This window comes from Equus przewalskii, chromosome 7, assembly GCF_037783145.1.
Source record: "Equus przewalskii isolate Varuska chromosome 7, EquPr2, whole genome shotgun sequence".
Lineage (NCBI taxonomy): Eukaryota > Metazoa > Chordata > Mammalia > Perissodactyla > Equidae > Equus > Equus przewalskii.
The window spans coordinates 94,905,406-94,915,689 of record NC_091837.1 but is presented as its reverse complement, the minus strand read 5'-3'; the positions used below and the strand labels follow the sequence as shown (position 1 = coordinate 94,915,689).

General features: G+C 55.2%; 1 protein-coding gene across 1 annotated transcript in view; it reads left to right on the top strand.

Moving 5' to 3' along the window:
- The first annotated feature begins 2,217 nt into the window (after nucleotides 1–2,217).
- PARD6G (par-6 family cell polarity regulator gamma) overlaps nucleotides 2,218–10,284 on the top strand; it is a 96,846-nt gene continuing 88,779 nt past the window's right edge. The window contains exon 1 of the mRNA XM_070628008.1: nucleotides 2,218–2,474. Within this exon, the coding sequence (XP_070484109.1) occupies nucleotides 2,403–2,474 (72 nt within the window). The 5' untranslated portion in view covers nucleotides 2,218–2,402. The remainder of the gene's footprint in view (nucleotides 2,475–10,284) is intronic.

The window sequence follows — 10,284 nt, the reverse complement described above, 5'->3', positions numbered from 1 at the left end:
CTCACTTCCATCAGGTCTGGAATTCGACAGCATCCAGACTTCCTCCCACTCCTCAAGCCCTGGGCTTGCTGGTTGGTAACCTGCCTGCGTCACCTAGAATGCCGTTCATCCGTCTTCTTCAAGTATGTGGGTAGGAGCTGGCCCCGAGCAGGCTCCTCGGCCTCTCCCACCCATACAGGACAATGATGCTCCCTGTCAGCAATCAGCAATAACCTGTGACTCTTCTCAGGGCCAAAGACTCACACTCAGTTTCGGAAACGTCCCTTGAAGAGAGAGCCAGCACCTCTGTATGCAGTTTGCTCTCTCTCAGCTTGCTGAATGTGTATCTCCTAGACATTTAAAAAAATTCTACCTGGAATTTATTAAATTTTGCATAGATAATAAACTAACATACCAGGTCCTTTCTAACTTTCAGACCAGTGGACATCCTCAACCTTCTGTTTGGGATAGTTTTTCCTGACTCTGGAAATCTGGCATTTTCGTTTGCTAGCTTGCTTCACATGTGCCTTGTTTTGCAACTCTGTGGACACCCTGTGCACCTGGCCAGCCCGGTGTTTCTCTGATGGGCAGGACTGAAGCTCTGCACCTCTGCGATCGCAGTCCCTGGCATGTCACAGGATATTTAGTGAAATGGAATAAAAATTAAATTTTGGGTAATGCAATTTGGCAATCTGTATTAAAAGGTTTAGAGATATATGTACTCAATGGACTAGTAATTCTATTTTTAGGACTTGATTCTAATGAAATAATCAGAAAATAAGTAAATTCAAGAAACAGTATTATATAAAAGCAAAACATTGGAAACATCTTAAATATCCGATAATGGAATGATTAAAAGTTATGCCTATTTTCATATATGCAGTTCTTAAAAACCAAATTTTCTAAGAATATTTAATGAAAATTTTCTTTATATAACAGGGGGTGAAAAAAGCATGTTGCAAAACTGGTAAAACAGCACAATCACAATTTTGTAAAAAATATAAATATATATGGAGAAAAATAAACAGAGATAAAATATACCAAAAGGCTAACAGAACTAACTGCTGAGTAGTATGAATATGGGGACTTTAACGTTTTTCTTTCACTTCTTAGTATTCTCCAGATTTCTTTTACAATTAATTTTGAGGAAATTTATAATTATACGACTTATAAATTACAATTATCCATAGTAGTACACTTTACAATAGTTTTTAACACTTATTTGTCCTGTCTTCTTAGCTTCATCACAGATTCCTCAAGGGCAGGATTTTGGCGTGGGCAGCCCGGAACCCGGAGCCCTCCAAGTAGTAAGCACTCAGGGACGTTGCTGGCCATCCCACCGGCCTTGCGGAAATCTTCCTTGTTACCAGACATACCTGGAGGCACTGAGGACCCTCCCCTTATCCTTTTCCTTTGACCCGCTAGACTGTGCCTTAGGTGCCTCCCTGCAGAGCCTTGGCCCACATCTGTCACCTGGCAGCGCGTACAGACAGGTGTGGCCAAAGGGTCGAGCCTTCGGTGGTTCCCACAGCATCCAAGACAATGGCCCAAATCAGCCCAAATCAGCCCCCTTACCGGGTGCCCCCGTGGAGGCAAACAAATCCGTGGCGGCGAGCTCGAGAGAGAAAGTGCAGGCGTTAGGTGGGGAGAGGGCGCCCTGTGCAGATGAGCGCTGCTGCTTTTCCCGGGCTCGGATTGTGAGCACCGGAGCGCGCACCCAGCCGGGAGCAGCCACAGAGAGGGCGGGACGCAGGGGTATGTGGGCGGGTCCTTAGGGGCGGAAGCGGGTCCTCAGAGGGCGGGTCCTTGGGGCTCAGGGGCGGGTCCTTGGCTGTAGGGGGCGGGTTCTCGGGGCTCAGGGGGTGGGCCCTCGGGGCGTGGGGCGGGTCCTCAGGGGGCGGGTCCTCGGGTGTCGGGGCGGGTCCTCGGGGCTCAGGGGGCGGGTCCTCGGGCCCTTGGGGCTCAGGGGGCGGGTCCTCGGGCGTGGGGGCGGGTCCTCGGGGCTCAGGGGACGGTTCCTCGGATGTGGGGGTCGGGTCCTCGGGGTGCGGGGCGGGATTGGCGGCTGATCCTTGCGGAGCCGAGAGGGACGTGTCTCCTTGGCGCTCGCAGGGCGGGTCCTGCGGGCGGAACGGGGCGGGACGTGTCTCCTTGGGGCTGGGGGGGGCGGGTCCTGGGGCGCGGGGCGGGGATTGGGGCGGGTCCTCGGGGCGGCGCGCGCCGGCGTGCCCTGCGCCTCCCGCGCGCGGCCCCTGGAGTCCCGAGGCGCGCGGCCAGCCCAGCTCGGGCCGCTGCACTCGGAGCGGCCGGGCGGCCGAGCGGGCGCGGGCCGGGGCGGGGGCCGGGGCTGCGGCCCCATCGTCCTTCTGAAGCCCCTGGAGCGAGGAGCGTGGGCGAGGACGAGGCTGAGCGGGGCCGGAACCATGAACCGGAGTTTCCACAAGTCTCAGACCCTGCGTTTCTACGACTGCAGCGCGGTGGAAGTCAAGAGCAAGGTGAGCCCGCCGGCGATGTGCGCCCCCCAAGCGAATGAATGGGCGCCCGCGGGGCCCTGGGCAGCGCGGGAGGGACTGGCGCCGGCGACAACTTCGGAGCGCGGCGCCGTCCGTGGGGCGCGCGGGGTCCGCCGTGCTTCCCGCCCTGCGCGCACACAAAGCCCGGCAGCCTGGTGGCGTCCAGCTGGGGCCGCGGCGCTCGAGGCTCCGGACCCTCTGCCGGAGCGGCTCTTTTGTTCCACGAGCGGGACCGACCCGGCGCGCCGCGCGGTGGAGGGACGGCGTTTCCGGGGCGACCTGGGGGCTGCTCGGATTCGGGGCCGTGGAGGGGCCTCGGGGGCCCGGCCCTGGCGAGGACCCTGACCGCGCCGCCTCCTTCGCTGCGGAGGGGCCTCGGCACCGGCGAGGGGGAGACGGGCAGCCGGTCCCAGACCCCCGGCCCTGCGCGTCAGCGCCCAGCCCCCCGGCGCGCCCCAGGCCCAGACTCCCCGGGCGCGGCGGGCTGGCGGCCCCTCCCGCTGCCCGCGCCCCGGCCGGAGCGTGCCCGAACTTGCGGTGGCTGTGCGCGTTTGGGTAATTGGCTGATAGAATCTGGCGCTGCTGCCCTCTGCGGGGGCGGCTTCTCCGCGGCAGACGCTTTTGTTTGCTAGGGTCTGGGCAGTGGACCCCACGGGCGGAGGAGCCGCAGTTGTCCGCGATCTGGGAGGAGGGGGCCCCTCAGGCCTTTCGCTGACCGCTGCCGGGGAGCCGGCCCTATTTCCCTTTTCCTCTGCGCCCCCCACCCCTTGGTAAAGCAAGGCTGAGCAGCCTGAGTTGTGGGAGAGGGGCCGGAGGGTGGGCTCTGACCCTCGACTCCGCGCACACTTCGGGGGTGAGGCGGGTGTGGCGTGGCGCCGTCTCTGGGGAGTCCAGCGGCCCCCCTGCCCTGGCTGCCCCTACCTGCCAAGGAGGGCCCTTTGGTGTAGGATTTCCAGGGCATCTTTCGAGAATGGTGGGGGCGGGGGGGTGGGTATCTGCAATGAACCCAGCTGCAATGAGTTGCAGGATTTCAGCCTCAACTTGGGGGACATGATCTTTTTATGAACCCCTCATTTCTAGTAAGATCACACTCTTACCCCGATGCTAATTCTGTGATCCTCGCCCCACCCTCCTCCCCTCTTTAGCCCAGGAGTGCCCCCACCCCCCCCAAACCCAACGTGCCCACTGTGAGTAGTATGCCGCAGAGAAGGACAGGCCTGAGTGGGAGCTCCACACAGTTGTTCTTTACTTTAGCTCAGTGGGAATGTGGCATTTTAGAGCTCATTGTCCACTACAATAGCCACTGAACGCGTGTGGTTTCATTTTTTTAACTTTCTTTTGGGATCATCACAGATTCACAAGCAGTTGTGAGAAAGCATGCGGAGGTATCATAGCACCAAAGGTAACATCGTGTCTCAGGATGTCACATCCAGGACCTCATCAGATGTGTCCATGCCTGTTGAGGTCATAAACTTTTGTCCACCACCAGCACAGTCAAGATGCAGAACACTTCCATCACACGGGTCCCTCCTGCTGCCCTTTCACAGCCGCTCTCTGGTCCTGGGTGTAAACTGACTGGTGTCAATTTTAAACACTGTTCCTGAGTTGTGCTAGCTGCGTTCCCTGTGCTCAGTAGCCACGTGTGGCTTGCAGCAGCCTGATCAGACACACAACTCAGAGGATCCATCCAGAGCAATAGATCCAGGGGAATACCCTCAGTGGGCCTCATCACGCAGTCCTGGACTGCTGGCACCCTGCAGGCCGCTGGGGGCTGGAGAGTAAGAGCTGGCCTTTGCGTCTTCTCAGACCAGAGCTGTAGATGTTCTGGGGGCCCAGCCAGATGTTCTGCCTCCTGCAGCTCCCCAGTGAAGAAAGCATCTGCCCTGCCCGAGCCTGGGTTCAAGTTCAGATGTGAGTGCTCCCCTGCAGGTGAACGGCAGAGCCGGAGTTTCATTTGAATTTTGGAGCGCCCCTGGAAGAGCCCCACAGACCTGGGCCCTCCTGGGCTGGCTAGTTATATGCTCTCCCCTTTGGGAGGAGGGGGCTGCCTTACTGTTTGTCCAGAGGGTCCCCGTGGCTCTTCCCTCTGTGCACAACTCCCCCTCAGTAGTTGGTAGTTGCTGCCATGGAGTCCGTCTCTGCAAGGAGCCTTTAGTCCAGCTTGTTGTCCAGGCATAGGAGGCAAAACTTTGTGACAACGATACCTTTATTTAACCTAAACGTCGCACCGTAACACTGGGTTTGTATGTGGGGAAATGGTGCCAGGGAGCTGATTCCAGCCGGGTCTGCCACCTGCCACCTCGTGAGGTTTCAGGCAAGTCATTTAGCTTTTCCGAGCCTTGGTTGTTTCATCTGTAAAATGAACATCGTGCTGTTTGCTTACCTCCCAAGACCAAATGAGGGGATGAGTGTGAAAGCACTTTGAAGACTGCAGAGTGCTCAGAGCTGTAAGAGTTAAGCACTGCAGATCAGAATTCTGTGGCATCTCAGGATATTACATCTGAAAATCACCTCTGATCCTCAGAACTTTTGGCATTAGCTGTCTGCCACAGCTGGGCACCTCCCAAAGCCATGGGGACGTTGTGTTGACGTGATGGCTCTCCCCCATCCTGTAGCCCCTTACACTTCCCCAGACATTTCTGCTTAATACCTGTGATTCATCTGCTCCTCCCCAAACCAGCAGTTTGCTTCTCTGAGTCCTCAGTTCTGGTGCCCAGCCATTCTCCCACTTACTTTGACTTGTGCCTCTCCTCCCCTGAGACCGGCAGTGGGGAGGGCCGGACATGCGGGAGAGCAAGGCCCCTCGAGGGGTAGGTGGGGGCAGAGTAATTGGAGATGACTGTCATCTGAGGAGAAGACAGACAGCGGCACAGCGCCATTACGACTCTGCAGACGCCTTTGACTACGTACGTGTTTCGTCAGTCCCACCAGCACGTGCAGAGGCCTGAAGAGTCTAGAAGAGCATAGGCATCCCCTCAGCTGTGTGCTCTGCCCTGAGCCCCTGCCCTCTGGTGGAGGCCCTGCGTTACACGAGGTCCATGTTCTGGTGTCCTTCCCACTCGGATCTCATGCGTGTTCTCTCCAGCCTGTGTGCCCCAGGTTCTGTGGCTTTCCCCGACGTGAGATGCTCTCTGTAAGAACTTGCCCTTTCCTGATGACCCTCTCCTGCAAAGTCCGTCCGAAGCCTTCACCAGGCCAAGCTCCCTCCATCCTCTCACCACTTCGTGTTCCTCTCGTCTCGTGGGACTTGTCACCATCTGGCACAGGGCTGTTTCTCAGAGCAGGGACCCAGGGCTGTGTCGACGCTCACAGGGCTTGTCGTGTCCCCCGTGCTTATGGGAGACTGACACTTCTGAAGGTCAGTCTAATCATTGCTGCTTTGTTTGAATAATGCTGGAGGCTTTTTTGGATTCCAAACAAATGCAAATTTTGTAGAAAATTTAAAAACCACATCAGGCACCAAGAGGGTATTCTCCTATCCAAAGATGAGCCAGTGTTCACTGCTGCCCCGTGTGCCCCAGCCCTGTGCACGTCCTGTGCACGCACATGTGTTTGCTGTATAGAGTCAGGGTCAGGTTGTTGCAGGCATGTGACTGTAGCCTGCTTTCTCCCTTCAACTTAACAGTATGTAGTTTTCTCATGTCATTAATATCTTTAGAAAACATATTTTTAAATGACTACATAGTATTCCATCTTATGTGTAAGCCATAATTAATTTAACAATATTTTGTTTGGGTTATTTCCATATCTTTTCCATAGTAAACAATGCTGTGAATAACATCTTCATATTTTAATCTTTGTGTGAAGATTCCATATAGAGTGTGTGTGTATCATGTAAAGTATATAGAGGGTACTGATCCTGTTAAACCAGCACAGAACTCTTATTATTTCCTTAGGACAAGTTCCTAGAAGTGAAATTACTGGGTGACAAGTATGCACATTTTCAAAGCTTTGAGATCATATTGCTAAATTTCCTTCAGGAAAGTCTCCTTTACCGGTTTAGACGCTCTGCTTATCCGTCTCCATCCCTCCCCTCCCCTCCCCTCCCCTCCCTCCAGCACCAGGTGTTTTCTTATTCTTTCCCAGTTAGAAAGTGAAACACCCTCACGCTGTTTTAGTTTGTGTTCTTGGGTTATTAGTGAATTGAAAGTTTTTATATTTGTTGGCTATCTGTGTGTCTATTTTCAGCTGCCTGTGTCTCTCCTGCATCCTTTTTTCTGTTAGTCTTCTGTTTTGTTGAGTTATGGAGCTGCTTGTCCACAGCAGAGTTTCCAGTCAGTGCAGATGGTGCTGAGGTGGCAGTGTTTTAGGTCCACATGTTTCCTCTGGTCCCCAGATCTTATCTCCAGCTGAGCTTGTTGGCCGCCAGTGCGGCAAGGACACACCCGTCCACCTGGTGGGCTGGAGCTGGGGCCAGGCCCTCCCTGTCGGATGGTTGGGCACTAGCCTCCCGTGGGCCAGTTGAGAACCGCCTGACACGGTTTGACTCACCTGTGTGTCAGCTACACCCTTCTGAGGTTCCGGATTTGTTGTATCTGTGCACGTCTGTGTCTAAACAGGTTCGGTGACTTGATTTGGGAAGTTGCATCTGGAGGAGACTCTCCTCGGGGACCCAGCAGAGAATGTCGGTCTGGCAGGCACACCTCTTGTGGGCTTGTGGCCTGTGAGTGGCAGGAAGCCCTGTGGACCCTCCAGGGGCACCCCAGCAAGCCAGGTGTCAAGCCCTTTCCTAGGACCCGCGACATTTCAGATGGAGGGCTCTCCCGGTTTAGGGAAGGGAAGGAGTGTCAGAGATTGGAAGATGCAGCCTTCAGGGTGTCTGCAGCTCTGACGTTTGTGAACCACGTCCAGAATCAGCGAAAACGAAGAGGCATCCTGACCCATTCCTGTGACAGGGCCTCCTGGACTTTTAGAGGCCAGCAGGGAGGGTGTTTGGAATTACAACAGTGGTGGGCAAAGGGGCCTCAGGATCTAGGTGTTAGATTTGTTCAGCTGGCTGTTTACACATTTACTAGCTCCCTACCTCCAAAGGTTTCTTCTTTACCGTGAACCTGAGGAGTGATGGGAGTGAGGGGGTTGCTGTGCCCCATTTAGCCCCAACACACACCCTGCAGCCCTGCTCTGAGGCTGCCCTGGACACACTGGGGGTATAGAGATGGTCCAGGCTGGACACTGCCCTCTGTGCGTAGGTTGTGTTCAGAAGTATTTCTTAAAATTTACTTAACTGCCTGCCCCAATATATATGTATATACATGCCAGACACTGTTCTAAATACACTGCAAATACTGACCCATTAATCTGCATCACAACCCTTCAGGAGGGCTTCTGCCATCACCCCCGTTACACAGGGCAGAGTGCTGAGGTCCAGGGAGCTTCACTAGGCTGCCCGAGGTTGGAGGGCACCAGCAGTCTGGCTGCAGAGTCCGTGCCCTTTACCAGGAGCTGTCTGTGGCCACTGGTGGAGGAGGGCTCCTGGCCCCCGTCCTCGGACAAGCCCTGAAGTCCAGGTCTTGATGTCGAAGCAGATTTTCCTGGCTCATGCCGTGTGGAATGAGGCAGATGCCCTCCGGCTGTCTAGATTCAGAGCTTGTCGGGGAAGCAGTTCTGTTTTCCTTACATCGCTGTAGCAGGTTCTTGCTGTGTGGGCTTGAGGGAAGTCCTCTATTCAGTAGTTGTTCTTAAAAGTCTGATCCCACCACTCATCCGGTCATTTATTCGTTTACTGAGCAGCTGCTTTGTGCCAGGCATGGGGTTCATGCTGGGGTGCAGGGGTAGCCGGGATAGACAATGTGCCCAGCTTAGAAAGGTATGGTCCAGGGGTAACTCCGGTGGCCTAGTGGTTAGGTTCCACACACTCAGCTTCAGTGGCCCTGGTTCGGTTCCCAGACGCAGACCTACACCGCTGTTAGCAGCCATGCTGTGCTGGCAGTCCACAAACTACAACAATAGGGGAAGATTGGTACGGATGTTAGCTCAGGGCGAATCTTCCTCAGCAAAAGAGAGGTATGGTCCGTGAAGATTCATTCCGGCAGGTGGGCAGATTCGGGTGGGGTGGGTCCCGGGTCCTGCATCCTGGTATCCAAAGTGTCACCAAATCCCCAACTCCACAGCTCCCTGAGGCCAAAGGCTTCGGGCGCGAGCCTGCCGTCCCACCCGCCTCCAGGCACGCCACCTGCTCAGGTTGCTCTGAGATGAGTTGGAGCTGCTTCTCCCCTCATTGCTTCCAGAGCAGCTGGGCTCCAGTCTTCTGTCCTCATCTGGGCGCTTAGTCCTCTCCGCTGCTCTGCTGGCGGCAGCTCGGAGGATTAGCTGCGTTTCTCAGGAGTAAGCTCCAGGGAGAAATCCAGCATCTGAAATGTGAAGAGCAGCGCTGTGCATACAGTAGGTACCCAATAAATGCTGTTGAGTTGGATTCAGACGAGGAACACCTGGATTTTCTTGAAAACTGCAAGTTCAGAAGTGGTCTATTAGGATGCTTGAGAGAAGAACCACTTTTCAAGGAAGGTGACCCAAGCTTGATTCATGAGTTGGCTCATTCCTGGGGCATATCTGAGAGGGGTCAGCAGCCTTGTCCCCTCCCTGCTAGTGCCATGGGTGGGAGGGGGCAGAAGGGGGCAGAAATGAGCTTAATGAAAAAGAGACTTTGAAAGTTAAAAGGAAATTGATTGAGAAGCCCCAGTGTGTATTTCTGCCGTTGTCAGTGCCTCCTGCTAGCCTCAGTGCTGAATTATGGCTGAGAGCTGCAGGCCCGGCCGCGCCTCCTCCTCAGAGCCGGTACTAGGGTGTCTCCAGGAGTGTGCTCACACCCCTTCCTGGTCCCCCGCTGACCTTACATGCCTCTTCATCCAGAGCCAGGTGGCAGCCCCGTGCCCCCGCAGGACCGGGGAGCAGCACCAGGGCGCCCCTGCAGCTGTGACACAGTTACCGTGATGCTCTATTCCCTGTCCTGGGTCAGTCCCTCCCAGGTTCCTGGCATCCAGGGACGTGTCTCCCACACATCCATCCTCGTCTCTCCCCAAGGCCGTGTTCCTTGTTGGGCTCTGTGCAGGCTCTTGCGGCAGAGGAGACCAAGAGAGTGGCCTCCACTCCCCATCCCCAACCAGTGCATCTGCTCCATATTTTGGGGTACATGTGTAGCATTTTAATTAGGGAAAGAAAAAAAGCTATTGCTGCTTAAAGAGATTGAAAATCACGAAAGCCCTCCTGGGGGGCCCAGCCCTCTTAAATCCTTAACGTGTCCCCCTACCCGGTCCAGGGGCTGGCCTTGCAGCCCCCTGATCCTTTCCTACTCTCACCCACGGAGCTCAGCCTGTGGAGCTCAGGCATGTCTGAAGGCTGAAAGCTCAGCCTTTTCAGGAAGCTGTTCCAGACCTCTGACACGGCAAGGTCTCTGCTGTGTGAAGTTTAGTGTGTGTGACAGTAAAGTACACTAATCTCAGGTGGGCAGCTTGATGAAATTTTATGTGTTTGCACACCCAGATGACCACTATGCAGATCAAAGTATGGACCATTCCAGCACCAAGGAGGGTTCCTTCATGTCCTGTGTCATCAGCACCCACCCCCAGTGTAAGCACCATCAGGGTCTCTGATACCAAAGATGAGTGTGCTGGCTCTGGGATGCGATGTGACCACACGCTCTGTCATCGAGCCTGCCCATGTGGTGTGTGTCAGTGGATCTTATTGTGATGGTGCTGAGTGTTCTGTTGTGCATCCGCCTGTGTTGATGGAGGTCCGCTCATTCCTGGCGTTTGATGCCCAAAGCCGCGTGCATGTCCTCTTCAGCGCACCAGCC